We start from the raw sequence: 17408 nt of genomic DNA, 5'->3' as shown, positions 1-17408 counted from the left end.
TAACAGAACTTGGATAGAAAAGTAAAACAGAATTGAAAAAGTGAAATAACTAATTGCCAGCAGTTTAAACAGTCAAGAGCAACAAATGACAAGATTTGGTAACTAGTGAGTTTTAAAATATATCAGAGGTTGATGGAAAAATTATGGTTAACTGAAAATGACAGTAGAAAGCTTAAGGGATAAAATAGATTAATAAAATGTAAAATAATATTACATATTCATCCAATGACAATATTATATATATATATATATATTTTAATTTTACTGACATTTGCAATAAATGTCTTAAAAATCATTACAACAGTGAATTGAATTAGATAGTAGTGTAAAATTATCATAGATAAGGATTTAGTACGATTAAGAAACAGAATTTTGTACATTTAAAATGAAAAACAACTTGAACCAAAAGAGAAAGTGATGTACAGAAGTAATTATCTGTAAAATAAAAAAATCCTATGCAAAATGTTGTCCGGCATACTTAATGAAACAGTATAGAACATTCTTCCTCAAAACATTACAATTTCGAAACTTAAGACTTGTGGTTCCAAAAAGAGAAGGAAAACACTCTTCTAACTGATACCAAAAGAAGACAGAAAAAAACAAAGCAACATTAGAAATTCCATTCCATGATCCCAAGTCTTTCCAATTCATGCTTGATAGATTCTACGGAGGAATTCCCAATAATAGTTCAACATGTGATCTGTAGGTCTCACTCTATCCCACTTCCCTGTAACAAATATAGCATATGCATCTGCTGCATACCTGATTGAAAAAGAATCAGAGTATCATCAACAACAGAGGCAAGAAAAGACATAAATATATATACACACAGAGCCAATAAAAGACACACATAAATATATATATACACACACACGGAAAGGGATCAAATCACAAATTTAAGTTACACACACCTACTATGGCACATTCATACAACCTCACCATGGATTGAATGTTCTTGTCACTAAGAAAATGACTACAAAAATTATATAATTCTAAATTACTTAATACTCAATTTATATTAATTAAGATAGTCATAATATATAATTCTTAAAGTGTATATTTTACTGATAAAGTCCCAATCATAGAACATAAACATACAACACGCTCCCGACATACTTAATGACGCATGCTCCTCCCAATAATTAAACGCAGTTATCAACAACATTACATTACTCCAAAACATACTTGAAACTACAGTTAAGGAGTACTTGGGCCTTCCTCAGAAATATAGCCCATAAAAATTGAGTATAAACAGGGAGGTACCCCAAGGTAAGGACTTCTGAACGTTTTTATTTTGAACATTCATCATTGTATAACACTAATTTGAGCATGGAGTGTTTTGAACGTTTTCATTTTGAACATCCATCATTGTATAACACTAACTTGAGCATGGAGTGTCATTGTAGGTACCCCGCTCCAAGGTCGAGAACCAAACGAATCCAAAACCGAGACAATAGAGGAGATCATCACTTAGACTAGGAATTTCAGTTAACCAGTTGTTTTATAGGGTCAACCGGCCTTGTAAAGATATATATAATTTATGAACTACTTGATTACTGTCTTATTGCTAATTTTTTTCTAAAATTTGACACAATCAAGGTAATATGTATTATTAGTATATATAGCAGACAAGATGACTTACTTCCCAACCCCATGCAATTGAGTTACGTGAGTCCAGCTTTCGTCCAAGTATTCCTCAGAGAGACGCTTTAACATTTTTGCTCTTTTGTGTTGAAAACCTAATGTCTTTATTGTTTCTTCAATTTCCTCGCGTGAAACTTCTGTGCAAGATTTTGCATCTGGGCATAACTTGAAAAAGTCTGACACAATATTTTTTGTCTGCATTTTGCAAAAATAATCCATTAGTACATATAGATATAATTTCAACATTTAAACTACACCTAGTTGCCCATCTTAATTGAAAGGAAACTTCAAAATGCATTAGAGTTTTCAACAAAAGCAGAAGTTCAACTCTGCCAATAACCAACCACCGGTTCTAATGGTACAATTTTAATTGTAGAATAACAAATATGGAATGGTTTCATCAAGAGGGATTGACTAGGCTTCATGATTCCTTAATTTAACACATTCTCAAACAGTCACCTTACCTACCTAATTGACACTATTCACCATATATACCATAAATGACAGCATGTTTGGTTTCGCATTAGATCAAGTCAAACTCAGATTTATGAACCACATTCAAGTTGAGGCTACTTTGGATAAGTTTCATTTTTCACTTCAGAAACGTGGATCTAAGGCTGCAAATGTCAAACCAAACACACTAAATTGATGGATTCAATATCCAATTTCAGCAACCAATGTTAAAACACGAATCGGAAGAATACATGACCAGCACTCTTGAAGTATTCACCAGAAGAAAAGTACCTAAAATCTGCAGAAAGTGATATGTGACAATCCTGTTACGTGTAGACATCCAAACAAAACACTGGAAGAAAGCTTAGGACTTCGAATGAGTTTGGAAAGGAGGAAACTCTGAAGATTAGAGTAGGTAAGAAATTAAAACAAAGATTTCCAAGAAAAAACCGGCAGAAGAAGCCATGGTCTAAACTGCATAGTTTAGCTGAAAGAGATATACTAAAGTAAACACGCAAGACTGTAATTCGCTAGCACCTCTATGATTGAAATGAAACCCAATTTGAAGAATAAACTGGGATATAATAGAATTGATTGAGTAAATAATTAAAAGTTGACACAGTAAAAATGTGACTTAAAAGAACTCGTAGATTAAATGGAACATTTCCCATTCAAATGTCTTCCCCATAATATTGAAAATTCTTCGTTGACAGCAATCAAGCAAAAGGCCCTCAAGATATGAAAAGGATGGCATCTATATTCCTCTATACTCTATACACAGATCCATAAACTATTTTTTCTCTTTTGAAACACGTCAAGAACTTGACACCTGAATGATGATTTCATTCATTTGTTCAATGATCACCTATTTATTCAAGGCAACATGGCATCACTCATAAGAAATGGTGAATAGAATACAAGCACGGTTAGCAAATCTACAAGGTAGGAAGAGTGAAGAACTTATTAACAACCTAGCATCACCTTTTCACTTACAAAACTAATCCTTGTAAATTTATAAAGAAAATAGTACACACTCTTTTAAACACAATCTCTACTATTAACTAAAATTTATTGCAATTACAATTTTGGTCTTGCTGCTTATTTTATGAATATTTCCTAATTTTGTAGTTTCCAATAAATTTTATCAAATAGTGGGGTGTATTAGGAGTGTTAGAGAGAGTTGTTAGCACTCCTCTTTCAAGAAAGATGACTATGTAGGCTTAATTGTTCTTACTTAGATACAAAGATATTGGAAATATTAAGGAAGAAAATAATGGCTGACTCACCAAAACTACAATCACAATATTATTCAGCTAAGAATTATGATCTACGTATTGCAATAACAAGAACCACGTGTCTGCATTAAGAGGCTCTGTAAAAAAGGCCTAAAGAATCACTTGGGGAAAGTTATGATATGCTACTTGTCGAGCATATAATTGCAGAAGGGTGTTGAGATTTTATTAGGCCAGATTACAAGGAGATTTAACAGATTGACTGGGGTCCCCAAATTCAACATTAACTATACACAATCATATTATAAATATGGAATGTTAGCTAACTTCAAAGAGGAAAAATAATGCAACAGAACTCCATACTATATTGTGCATCAATAGATTTTAAATATTCCTTTCATGTGATAGGTATATACAAGTCACCAAAACTTGTGCAAATCTAGCAAATCGCTAATAAGATGACAGGGGAGAACTAAATATTAATTTCAATGAGATTAGCATTGCTGAGAACTTTGAACTAACATGACTATCACTATAAAATTAGTCATCAGGCTTTTATTAGAAGCAACAATTCTACCACTCACCGCAAGATAAACCCTAATTTTCTTAGACCAAGTGAGAATAAAATATAATTCCCTAAGACCAAAGAGATAAAACATTAACGTCTAATCTTTCATTTCAAAGATGGCAATAGTAACCCCACATAAAATCATTTTAGAAAGGAAATAACAAGAACTATAGCCCTTTTTTTACCGTGTCTTTTATTGCAGATAAACAGATGAACTCACTGATGCCATATAACAGCTACAAATACAAGAGCTGGAAACATTTATGTTCCTCCAAATAGATGGACTTAAAAGCATATTATATGATGCCAGCTTTGGGCCAAGAGTAAAACAAAGGGCTAAAATGCAAAATAAACTATGCAAAAAATGTAAGATTACAGATGCTGTGAAATTATTATGCAAATAATTGATACCTGTCTACCAGAAGTCCGATTGAGAAGCATACAAATGACCAACACCCTCCAAGGGTCATGAGCATGATCCTCTTGAATGAGAACAGTCGCAGAGCGGGGAGGCTTCCATGTAATATCAGGAGTTTTTCTTTTGTAAGCCTCGTCCCACTTCTCAGAAGCAGAAAGATTTTTTTTAATTTCAATAGATTTTTCACTGCAACTAGATTTATTTTCCTCTGGTTTATCCTCCACGAAATTTTCAGTGGCATGTAAAGCAATAGATTCAAACTTGCTTCCCTCATCCAAAGGTTTCACGTCAATGTTCTTCCCACTATCATTATGAAAATAAGGGGAAACATATCTAATAGCATGGGCAACATTTTTCTGAACTAGAGGTTTTGATTTCACGCTCATCTTCCCACTATCATTATGAAAATAAGGGGAAACATATCTAATACCATGAGCAGCATTCTTCTGAACTAGAGGTTTTGTCTTCTTGGGTTTAACTTTACTAGTGGTATCTTTTCCATTCCCCTGCAGTTTATTGGAAATTGTTTTCTTCTTGATATTAATCAATCCATTTTCAATTACATTTCCATCCCCTAGCAGCTTATGTTCAAGGAGCATACCGCCAGTACAACATGATTCAGCACCAACCTTCTTCACATTGTTGCTTTGAAAGAAAGGAGAAACCTTTTGAATTTGAGCAAGCTCAGTTGTCCCTTCCGTATTAGATGTTCTCTTGCTTTCATATTTAAACATTTCAATTGGAATTTTATTTCCCAAAGTACAAGCACCCATTAAAGGTACAGAATCAATGTCACTTTCAAGCCCTTGGACTTTTACATTAACTGCCTTCTCCTTGTAATTCTGAAAATACGGAGAAACCTTCCGTACCTTGGCATGCCCCTCGGCTCTTTTCGTGCTGTTGGATTTTCTCTTCAATGATTCAATTTTAATGGTTTCAATTTCATTTCCAATTATTTGAGGTTCAACCTCAGAGAAATCTCCAGAACTAAACGCAACAGAATCAGCATGAACATGCTGTTTAACATTCTTCCCTCCATTATTTTCCATCAGTTTATCCTCCATGAAATTTCCAAAGATAGGTAAACCCATGGATTCAGACTTTATTTCCTTTTTCAGTGGTTGAACACTAAACTTCTTCCCACTGTCATTCTGAAAATAAGGGGAAACATATCTAACACCAACTTGGACTACATTTTCTGGAGCCATGGATTTCATATTCTTGGAATTAACATAACAAGCATTAGTGTCATTTCCATTCACTTGCAGATTATTTGCAATTACATCTCCATCCTCTGGCAGCTTATCTTCATGGAAATCACCACCAGTACTTGATAAGGCACTGAATCCAATCACACTGTCATAACAACATGATCCATAATCAACCTTCTTCCCATTGTTACTTTGAAGAAAAGGAGAAACCTTTAGATTTTGAGCATGCTTCACTATCTTGTTCTTTGCACATGTTCTATTACCTTGGAATTTAAAATTTTCAATTGCAATTTTATCACCAGAGTTGGCAATAGAATCAAAATCATTTTCATGATCAAGCGCTTCAACATTGACTGTTTTCTTGTCATTCTGAGAAAAAGGAGAAACCTTCCGAACCCTGCCCTGCTCCTCAGCAGTTTTTTTATTACTGGATTTTCTCTTTTTCTTGGATTCAACTTTAAGGGTTTCAATTTCATTTTCATTTTCATGCCATTCCACAAAGTCTCCAGAAGCAACTGGAAACACAAGAGGGTCAATACAACTATCAAGTACGCGTTCTTTAATTTTCTCCACCCCATGTTTTCCCTCCAGTTGATTCTCAATGGAATGTCCATAGATGGGTAAAGCAATGGAATCAGAACTGCTTTTCATATTCAACGAATTGCCTGTAATCTTCTCCACACTGTCACTATGGAATAAAGGGGAAACGTATTCAAAACAAAGGGCTGTATTTTTCTGAATCACAGACTCTGTCTTCATGAATTTAACATTTCTAGTTTCAGCATCATTTCCATTCTCTTGCAACTTATTTCTGAAATCTTTGATCTTCTTGAATTTAGTTGTTCCATTTTCCATTTCATTTCTATCAGCCCGCATCTTATCTCCAAAGAAGCTTCTACCAATACCCGGTGAAGCAAGGGATTCAATCTCACACCAACATGAATCAGCATCAACCTTCTTCTCAATGTCACTTTGAATGAAAGGTGAATTTTTTTGAATTGGATCATGCTCAACAATTTCAAGCTTCTCGTAACTTCCCATGCATTTGGATTTATTTTTTCCAATTGCAAATTTATCTTCATTCACTTCCTCCTTGTCTTGAACCATGCATCCACAAGTACCCATTGAAGCGACAATGTTATTATCACCATTATTAGGTGCTTCTAATTCAACAGTCTTCTTCACATTGTCATTCTGAAAGTAAGGAGAAACCTTTCTAGCATTGTCACTCTCAAAAAAAGTTTTCTGGCTATTAGATTTTTTCTTCTCGGATTTAATACCAATGGATTTGAATTCATTTCCATTTTCTTTCAGCTGATCCTCAAAGAAGTCTCTAGAAGCAGCAGATAAATAAACAGAATCAACATAACCTTCATGTCCCAGCTGATCAATCTGTACAGCACAACCATCTTCCTCCAGTTTATCCCCCAACAACTCTACAGAAGTAGGTAATGCAATAGGATTAGACTTGCTTTCCTTATCCAACGATTTGGCATTAATCTTCTCTGCACTATCATCATGAAAATATGGTGAAACATATTGAACACCAACTGGAACTGTATGTTTGTGAACTTCAGGTCCCATTTTCTCGGGGTTGAATTTACTGGTTGCAGCGCCATCACTATTCTCCCCCAGCTCCTCCTCAACTGAATTAACCTTTTCATCTACCAGCAACTTATCTTCAACAAATCCAATGTCACAGCCATAACAGCACAACTCAGGATCAATCTTCTCCCTGATGTCACCCTGACACTCACGCTTCTTGAGTATGTATTTACTGGTTTCATCATCACCACCTTTCTTCTTCTTCTTCTTTTTCTTGGATTTAATCTTTCCGTCTTTCAGCAGGTTATCTTCAATAAATCCAATGTCACAGCAATAAGACCACGATTCAGGATCAATCTTCTCCTTAATGCCACCTTGAGACTCACGCTTCATGAGTACAGATTTACTGGTTTCAGCATCATCACCACTCTCCCTCAGCTTATCCTTGACAACTTTTTTCTTCTTATTCTTTTCCTTGGATTTAATCTTTCCATCTACCAGCAAATTATCTTCAACAAATCCAATGTCAAAGCAATAAAAACACGAATCAGGATCAATCTTCTCCATGTTGTCACCTTGAGCCTCATGTTTAATTAACATGAAGTTACTGGTTTCGGTATCATCACCATTCTTCTGCAGCTTATTGTCAACCAATTTCTTCTTCCTCTTTTCCTTGGATTTAATCTTTCCATCTACCAACAGCTTATCTTCAACAAATCCAACGGCAAAGTCATCCTCCTGCAACTTATGGTCGACCACTTTCTTCTTCTTCTTGTCCTTGGATTCAATATTTCCGTCTACCACCAGCTTATCTTCAACAAATCCAATGTCACAGCCATCACAGCATAATTCCGTATCAATCTTCTCCCTGTTGTCATACTGAGGCTCACGCTTCTTGAGTATGAATTCACTGGTTTCAGCATCATCCCCATTCTCCCTCAGCTCCTCCTCGCCTGCTCTATTCTTCTTTACCTTGGAGTTTACCTCTCTGTCTACCAGCAACTTATCTTCAAGAAATCCAATGTCACAGCCATAACAGCACAATTCAGGATCAATCTTCTCCTTATTGACACCTTGAGGCTCACGCTTCTTGAGTATGAATTTACTGGTTTCAGCATCATCACCATTCTCCTTCACCTTATCCTTCACAGCTTTTCTCTTCTTATTCTTTTCCTTGGATTTAATCTTTCCATCTACCAGCAAATTATCTTCAACAAATCCAATGTCAAAGCCATAAAAACAAGAATCAGGATCAATCTTCTTCCTGTTGTCACCTTCAGGCTCGTGCTTTCTAAGTAGGAAGTTACTAGTTTCGGTATTACCACCATTCTTCTGCAGCTTATTGTCAACCAATTTCTTCTTCCTCTTTTCCTTGGATTTAATTTTTCCATCTACCAACAACTTATCTTCAACAAATCCAATGGCAAAGTCATCCTCTTGCAGCTTATGGTCAACCACTTTCTTCTTCTTCTTGTCCTTGGATTTAATCTTTCCATCTACCAGCAGTGTATCTTCAACAAATCCAATGTCACGGACAGAACAGAACAATTCTGGATCAATCTTCTCCCTGTTGTCATACTGTGGTTCACGTCTCTTGAGTATGAATTTACTGGTTTCAGTGTCATCACCGTTCTCCCGCTGCTCATCTTCAACTGTTTTCTTCTTCTTTTGCTTGGATTTAATCTTTCCATCTGACAGCAGCTTATCTCCAACAAAACGAATGTCACAACTACAAGAACACAAATCAGGACCAATCTTCTGCTCGTTGTCACCTTGATGAGGCTCACGCTTCTTGGACATTCTCTTCATTTCCGATTCGATCTTTTCAGTTGCAATTTCATGTCCATTCTCTTCACTGTCATAACTACAGGATTCAGCATCAACCTTCCGCTCAGAGGCACCAAGAGGCTCATGGTTCTTTGACCTTCTCTTATGTTTTGATTTGATCCTTCCACTCACAGTTTCGTCACCCTTCCCTTCATTGCCATAACAACAGAATCCAGTATCAACCTTCTTCTGGTCATCTCCTTGAGGCTCGTGCACAAGCTTCTTCAGCCTTTTTATATCCCTTTTGGATGTGATCTTTTCAACTGCAATCTCATCTCCATTCTCTTCCCAATTGACCTGCATAAATTTTTCACGTGCCTTCATAAAAGTAAGGAAAAAGAGGGGGAAAAACACATTTTTTAAGAAGTCTCCCCCATTCCATAGCCGTTTTCAGATAAACAAAAGTTGTTCCTTTTTATTTAGCATTACAAAAGAAGGTATCGTATTAATTAAGGTCACTTACTCCCTTCTTCCCATAGTCGTTCTTATTAAAGTTTGGAACTTTTTGATGCATTTTAGATGTCTTCTTCCTCTCGTTACTGCTTTTGTAACTTCCAATTCCCCTTTCTTCTTTAATCTTCCCACTTACTTCAATCACATGTCCTTCTTTCTGGGCAGGCAGCGCTAAAACGCACTCCATTCTCCTAAAATTCTCCTGCTATAACTAAAGACAAACCAAAGTCTGGGAAAAAATGTAAGAGTGTTAAGCACAATTTGCATCAAAGAATGCTTAACTAGGTCTAGGGAAATATGTGATGATCAGTTTCTTTAACTCACTCCACTGGTAAGCCTCTTCAGACTGTGAGGTAGGATTGGAGAGAGCCAAAATGAGAGGTTTCTGCAAGTCAGGCATGACAGAGTAGTTAATATGTAAAATTTAACTTGACATAAGAAATTACTATAAGCTAAAATCATTTAATATTGAATACCCAGAACCCAAAATCACGCATTCAATCAATATATCAGATAGAAAGCATGTAATGTTAAATAGCCAGAACCCAAAATTTAGTTTTGAAAAAGGAAAAAGGAAGTAACCCTGGAAAAGGGTTTCTGGTGTTGTTGGATTCAAGGTTGTGTATTTCTCCATTCTGCAACTACTCATATTCTCAAGAGCAACCAAAACGACCGCGCCACTGTTTCCCTCTTTCTACTCATAAAAAATATTTTAATGTATTTTTTGTCAATCACATTCATAATTCCTTTTTAATTGTTTTTCATACATTACTGTTAAAACGTAATATGAATTATATTTTAATAATAATATACCAGGGCTAAATTTTATGTATTTTTATTTTTTATTTTATTTTATATATGTGTAAATAAAATATATTTTATATTATATTATTTTAATTTATTATAAATTTATTTATATTTGTATTTTTTACATATCAACATATGTACAAAAAACAATTATACAACAGACCTTTCAAATTACTCATCAGTTTTAATTTTATATCTATATCTTAATATCTTAACTATCATAATATATTTATTAAATTATAATCATATACTATAAAAATGTGATTACGCGAACTGTATAATAATATATTTAGAAAACATAAATACATATGAATTTTTAAAAAATTAAAATATTACAGGAAAAATTTATATTAATATTTAAAATATATATATAACTAAATTTATGATAAATTAAAGATTATGTCCTAAGGTCATATATAATTTTTTTTATAAAACAAAGGAAATCTCAAACTAATGGATGTATCTTGCTGAATCGAGTCTTTCGGTATTGGGAGAAAATATTAAAGTATGTATCTTTAATTGAACCGGATATTTTAGGTGTTAGTATGAATATTGGTTAAGATATGTGTTTTTGGTCAAACCGAGGCTATAGGTGTCGGAAAGAAATACCGATTAAGGTATGCGTTCTTAGCCGAACCGAGTTTATAAGTATTAGGGGAATATTGATTAAGGTATGCATCCTTGGCCGAACCGAATCTTTAGGTATCGGGAGGGAATACCGGTTAAGATATGCGTCCTTGGCCAAACTGAGTCTTTATGTATCAGGAGAGAATACCATTTAAGGTATGCGTCCTTGGCCGAACCGAGTCTTTAGGTATCGGGAGGGAATACCGATTAAAGTATGTGTCCTTGGCCGAACTGAATCTTTAGGTATCGGGAGGGAATACCGGTTAAGGTATGCATCCTTAGCCAAACTGAGTGTTGCGAAAGAGTGTAAATTTAAAATGTACGTTTAGATACACATATTTGAAAAGAAATGTCTCATTAAAACCTTCCTGACCGAAAACCTTCCTTAAGGAAAAAACGGTTAGGCGAGGAAAGAATGTATAATTTTATTGATTTCAAATGTAATAGAATTTGAGGTGTGTGACATTTCACGTCATCAATACAATTTTTCCTAATAACCACTTTAGGTGGTATGCCCCTCCCAGCTACAACATCTCGAATCCCAGTTGGACGAGAACTTGCCATCTATCTTCCTAGCCTCACTTCGCATTCTCCACACAAGATCTCCCTTCTGAAAGCTTCTCGACTGAACCTTCACATTGTATCGCTTGGTCGCCCAGAGCTTGCATGTGGTTTCGCGAATCTTGCTTCTGTCTCAGAGCTCTTTTATGAGGTCGAGTCCAACTGACAAACTCTCATGATTAAGGGACAAATCAAAGATTTGCCTTCTAAGGGATGGCTCCCCTACCTCAACCGGAATCATGGCCTCGGTGCCATAGGTCAGGCTATAGGGTGTCTCCTTCGTCGAAGTTTGGGGCGTGCAACGGTATGCCCATAAGACTTCTACCAACTTTTCAGTCCACCGCCCTTTCGTCGTGCCAAGCCACTTCTTTTACTCATTAAGTATGACCTTATTCGCTACTTCGACCTGCCTATTGGTCTGAGGGTGCTCGACTAAGCTTATCACTGAGTTGATGTCAAGGTCTTCGTAAAAAGATTGAAGCCCTCGGTCAATGAACTGTCAGCCATTATCAGTTATGATTGTGCGGGGAACTTCGAACCAGCATACTATGCACCTCCACACGAAGTTTTGGACGTTCTTGGTCGAAATGGAGGCGAGGGGCTCGACCTCGATCCATTTGGTGAAGTAATCCACCCCGACCAAGAGGAATTTCGTTTGCCCTTTGCTCGGGCTGAAGGGATCGATGATGTTCATTCCCCATATGGCGAACAACCATGGAGACACCATGTTGTGGAGTGTCTCGGGCTTGAGATGGGACAAGGGGCCATACTCCTGACACTCAGTGCACTTCATATATTTTGAACAGTCGCTCTGGACGGTCGACCATAAGTATCCGACCCTGAGCACTTTTGCGACCATAATTCTCGCGCCCGAGTGGCTTTCACACCCCCCTCTTGGATCTCTTGAAGAACACACTCTGCCTGCTCCTTAGTGATACACTTCAGTAGTGGCATGGAGTATCCTCTTCTATAGAGGTCCTGATCGAATCATGGTATACCTGGCGCATTGCTGCCTCATCGTCTTCTCTTCATCCGGCTTGGATATGCCGAGCTCCAGGTATTTAATGATTGAGGTCATCCAGGTGTCGTCCTTAGTTATGGCCAAGAATTCAGCCTCTCCCACACTGGGACTCCGTAAGCAAATTTGTACCACAGATCTATGGTGGTTCTTCTTCTTAGTCGTGGCCAACCGAGACAATGCGTCGACCCTCATGTTATCCTCTTTGGGGACGTGCTCCACCGTTACCCTTTTGAACCGAGTGATGTGATACCTGTTAGAATATATGGCTTTAAACTAGAGGGAGGGTGAATTATTTAAAGAGGGTTTTCGAAAACTTTTAAGCCTTGAATGAGATTACTTCGAGAATATCTTGATTAAGGAATCAATTTTTCAAAACACAAAGCTAAAAGTACAGCACCAGCAAAACAATCGGTTGTTTCACAGAAACAATCGGTTGTTTATACCAATTAGCAAATATTAAAACTGAATTTAAAGAGTTAAGGGATAGAGAAAATGTACACAGAGATTTATACTAGTTCACTCTAAACCCAGAGCTACATCCAATCTTCTCAAAAGCCACTGAGGAATTCCAGTAAGCAATCAAACCTATATCACTTACAACACAACCAAGAAAGTGACCTTGATCCCCTCAAGAAACACACTTCTCTTGGCCAACACACCAACACTAAGAATGCTAATCTTGATCCCCTCAAGAACACACAACACTTCTCAGCAAACACACAAAGATTCTTGTTCAACAGATACAAGGATTACACTTGTTACAGAAGCAAATCTGAAATTAATACAAGCAGAAATCCTATCTCACACACTTTGATCAATCTCAATTTCTAAGCAATCTCAACTTTTCAAAATCTCAAAAACTTGTGTTCATTGAAAAATTCAAATCCATTTTTCTAAATATATTCAAATTTGTTGTTTGTTATCAAATCTTAACAAACTATTCATTGCATTTAAAGATTGGTCAAAGCATTAAAAACTATAGCGTAATCAGTTAGAAAATCATTTAAAGCTCAGTCAAAGCAAAAACCATTTTTATGTTATGGTACCAAAACAAACAATCGGCTGTTTCCTCAAATCAATCGGTTGTTTTGGTTTTAACAGCTCAACCATTTGAAAAACAATTTTCAATTTTTTCTAAAAACACCTAAGAATAAAACAATCGGTTGTTTCGACAAAACAACAGGTTGTTTTTCACTTAGCTTGAAAAACACTTTTTCTTTTTAAAAAGATTGAGAATGCCTATGCTTTGGATGCAATCAAGAGTGGATTACAAAACTCAATCTACCCCAGATCCTATCTAAGACAACTCAGCAACAGCAAGCACAACCTAGCCTTCAACATCCTTCAAAGGGTTTTGGATTCTTCAAAGCTTGAACACCACTTGGTTCAACAATGTCCCCCTATTTGATGAAGACAAATCCCCGGTGCTTGTGTTTGACTTGATTGAATCTGAAGCAGTACCTGCAAAAATAGCATATCTACCATCCAATGCTTCTTACAACAGCAGGTTAGTTTTTCACACATTTAAAACATAAAACCTGATAAACAATCGGTTGTTTACTCGAAACAATCGGTTGTTTCTATCAGCAACAGCAGAAACCAGTTTTATATAAGAGATTAAATAGATTTAAACAGATTCAGATAAGGATACACATGACCAAATAATTCTCCCCATATTTGTCTTCACAAATAGACTTTAACATGTAATTAAAACAGATTTAAGAGAGATTATTAAGATCAAGGATACCTAACTCATTTCTTAGAAAGAAGAACCTTTCCTTTGGTAGTGGTTTAGTGAAGATGTCAGCTAACTGCAGTTTGGTCTCCACAAACTTCACTTCACAGTTCCATTGTTTACATGATCCCTAATGAAATGATGTCTTATCTCAATATGTTTGGTCCTTGAGTGCTGAATTTGATTTTTGGTAAAGAGAGTCTTGTCTACCATTCCCCTTTCATAACCATGTGATCTTGCCGGTTCACTTAGCGCTAAAGCGTTGCCTCGTCACGAACTCCTCACTAGCTTGACTCCACGTGCCCTTCAAGTCCCCACCACAAAAAGCTTCTCTGAGAACCTGAAAACACAAGGTGGCGCCTCTGCGGCCGGTGGCGCTCCGACGCTCAAGTCAGTAACAAGAACACCCAAAAACTGAGAGAAAATATGCTCTGTAGGACCGTACTAAAGGCACACAACCCTAGCAACGAGCCGTAATGAAAACGTACCCCTGCAAATTCTGTTAAGGTTACCTTTATAGCTAGGTTTCTTCTCTCTCCAGGCCGTTATGCTTTTGGACACGTGGCTCGCATCCAACCCTGCACGTGTTGCCATCTGGGCTGGGATAGCAGGTAGCGCCCAGCCCTACACGTGTCATCATCTGAGTCAGGATAACTCGAGCGTCATTTCTCTATTGCTCCCAACCCTACACGTGTCATCATCTGGGTTGGAGTAACTGGTAACATCCAACCCTACACGTGTCGTCATCTGGGTTGGGGCAACTTGAATGTTATTTAGGAGTAAGCTAGAACACGACACGCGGCTAAGTCCTCTACTCAAGGAGTAAGCTAGCACGCGACATGCTCTGGAACACCACCTGACAAGGCGAGTATCGGGTGCAGCAAAGTGCACCATCTCTGTGATATCGCTTGTCGCTTAATGGCACCCTCCTTATCGCAGCGCCATGCATGTTCTGGCTGAGGAAACCTTCCCTTCAACGAATGTCCACTCTGGGAATCCTGTCGCTAATAGGCAAGATGTTCCCCTTCAACCCACACACCCTTCACGCCCCATGCTGGCGCAATAATCACCTTACTGAAATTATACGCTTGAACTTACTCTTCCGAGCCTTCAATAGCTTCTACTGAGTTTACTGGCGATGTGCTCCTCGCGGCGGTGTCAGACCACCTGATCTCCCATTGCCAAACACGTCGATGACAGATAAACCCGGCGACAACCAACCATGTTCACTACAGAACGCCAGTTCCATGAACCGGCGACTACGCTCACCTCTGAACCATCCATCTTTCTCTTGCCCACGTGTTCCGCTGAGCACGCCCCACATAGTCACGGCAAGACACGTCATCACACCCGATGACCTGGTCGGTACACAAGCCCCCAGTCTCGAGCTGCGACTTGTTCAGCGAGGAGACTAAAGAGGTTTAAATCCGGCGGCTTTCGTGGCTTTGTGCGTTGGCGCTAACACTGTTCACTGACTTGACATTTCACCAACTTCTTCGATCATTCGACACGTGGACTCATCAACGACCATTATTCACTGTCGTTTGCGCTTCTCGCAACGTTCGAAACTCTTCGAAACTCTTAAACACTTCGCGCACATTTCACTGTTTCATTATCTTCTACCTCTCTTCATACTCTCGAAACGCTCCAGCGAACGCTCCGATTCTCCCAACCTCCATCTTTCTGACTACTCTTCTGATCATCTAAAGGTAACTTTTTTATCACTTCTACTGATATTTGCTGCATTTTAATCGGTTTGCATAATCCATTACCTGTCTGGAGCATACGTTGTGGGATGTTTCTCTGCTTTGTTTTTCTCTTCTCTGCGTTTAGGGTTTCTGAACCTTTCTCTGCGAGCCCCTCTTGTTCTTCCCTCTTCTCTTCTTCTGTCGAGTCTTTCTGTTTACGAACACTCATACCTTTTCGTCTTCTTGCAGCTTCCTCGATGACTCTTTCAAAAATCACACCAAACCCTCCTCCATCTCCTCGCAACCCTCCGGCGAAAACCCGTAGGGCAAACCCCTCTTCTTCCCGCGACCCCCCAAGGGGTCCCAACGTCCCTTCCGACCGAGTCGCGAGACCCGCGTCCTCTCATCCTAGCCAACCACAACCAAACCCACCACAAACCAGCGCGATGGCGAAGCCTCTTCCAGATTACAAACGGCTATACCCGTGGGCTTCCGCGACCTTGCTGGGTGAGACCTCATCCGTCAACTCCGATCGCGACCTCCTTCGCCTCAAGAAAGGTGATAAGGAACACCTATCTTTCAGTAAAGAGCACGATGACAAAGTAATTGTGCGGCCTTGTCCTCCCGGTGAGCCAATCTGCATCGACAATCAGGGGAGCAACAACGCCTCCTTCTGCTTCATATACACTACTATGTTCAAGAAGCTCAAGCTCCGGTTTCCCTTCACACGCTTTGAGAGGGAGCTCCTGACCGAGCTCGACATAGCCCCCGCCCAGCTCCATCCCAACAGCTGGGCATTCGTACGGGCTTACCAAATTATCTGCGCGCATTTGGGACACCCGACCTCTGTGGATGTATTCCTCTACTTGTTCGAGGCGAAGAACCCGGGCGATCATTTGCGGGTCAGCCTAAATGGGGTCGCTGGGAGGTTTATCCTCTCCATCTTCCAACAATCCTATAAGGATTGGAAGGGGAAGTTTGTACGCGTATGCTGCAGCGATCAAGACCCTTCCCTCCTTGACGGGTTCCCCTTGTACTGGGTGAACAAGGGAAGGAAAGGCTAGGGAGCCAGAAAAAATGGGGGAGCTCGACAAGGACTTGTGCAGTTTCTGGAAGAAAGTCGCTTCTTCCAACGTGACCCTGTCGACTGCCTCCATCGTCTCCTTCGAGTTCTATGAAAGCCAATTGGACTTTCACATAGGTCTGCCCTTAAGCCTTCTAGCTCCCTTAGCTTGACTTTGCATTTTCTCGTTTCTACTCTGATGTTGTTGTTCTCATTTCGCATATGGTTTCAACCTCCTCCATGCATTATTACTTGTCGATTTTCTGTGTTGGTTGATAACTGTTGGCCCCCCTTTGCAGATACAATGTTGGGACAAGACAGGATGGTTGAGCTACGCGCCATAGCCAGGTCCCATAAGCTTGCGACGGGCTCTCAAACGATCCCGAACTCTGTTGCGGAGATCGCCGCCGCCCAGGGCCAATCCCCACCAGTTGGTCCACCCGCTGCTGCCGCTCTTCCAGCCCCCCAACGCAAGAAACTACCTCTCAAGAAGGCCAAAAGGAAAGCCCCCAGGGTAGTATCTGACGAAGAGGCGGATGAAAGCACCGAGGACGG

General features: G+C 38.8%; 1 protein-coding gene across 3 annotated transcripts; it reads right to left on the bottom strand.

Annotated features, from left to right (window-relative positions):
• Nucleotides 1-331: 331 nt before the first annotated feature.
• LOC137817471 (uncharacterized) lies at nucleotides 332-10072 on the bottom strand. Of its 3 annotated transcripts, none has more exons than XM_068620760.1 (6): nucleotides 9934-10072; nucleotides 9676-9736; nucleotides 9362-9580; nucleotides 4309-9195; nucleotides 1643-1839; nucleotides 332-762 (listed from the first exon to the last, which is right to left on the bottom strand). In XM_068620760.1, exons 3-6 carry the CDS (start codon nucleotides 9536-9538, stop codon nucleotides 648-650), a joined length of 5376 nt encoding a protein of 1791 aa, XP_068476861.1. In that variant the 5' UTR covers nucleotides 9539-9580; nucleotides 9676-9736; nucleotides 9934-10072; the 3' UTR covers nucleotides 332-647. The 3 variants fall into 3 exon arrangements, with proteins under 3 accessions (XP_068476861.1, XP_068476862.1, XP_068476863.1); XM_068620761.1 differs by having other exon boundaries at nucleotides 9828-9973; XM_068620762.1 differs by lacking the exon at nucleotides 9934-10072 and having other exon boundaries at nucleotides 9362-9678.
• Between the last annotated feature and the right edge of the window lie 7336 nt (nucleotides 10073-17408).

This window comes from Phaseolus vulgaris, unplaced genomic scaffold (genome assembly GCF_000499845.2).
Source record: "Phaseolus vulgaris cultivar G19833 unplaced genomic scaffold, P. vulgaris v2.0 scaffold_77, whole genome shotgun sequence".
Taxonomy (NCBI): domain Eukaryota; kingdom Viridiplantae; phylum Streptophyta; class Magnoliopsida; order Fabales; family Fabaceae; genus Phaseolus; species Phaseolus vulgaris.
Note: the sequence above shows the minus strand (reverse complement) of the source record. Positions and strands in the feature narration are given on the sequence as shown.

Bases quoted from the DNA above. Each gene is read 5' to 3' on its own strand.
- LOC137817471 (XM_068620760.1), bottom strand. From the start codon at position 9,538: ATGGAGTGCGTTTTAGCGCTGCCTGCCCAGAAAGAAGGACATGTGATT. The intron at 9,196-9,361 runs GTAAGTGACCTT...AAATTTATGCAG, and splicing joins ACGACTATGGGAAGAAGGGA to GTCAATTGGGAAGAGAATGG. The intron at 763-1,642 runs GTAAGTCATCTT...TTTTTCAATCAG, and splicing joins CAATTGCATGGGGTTGGGAA to GTATGCAGCAGATGCATATG.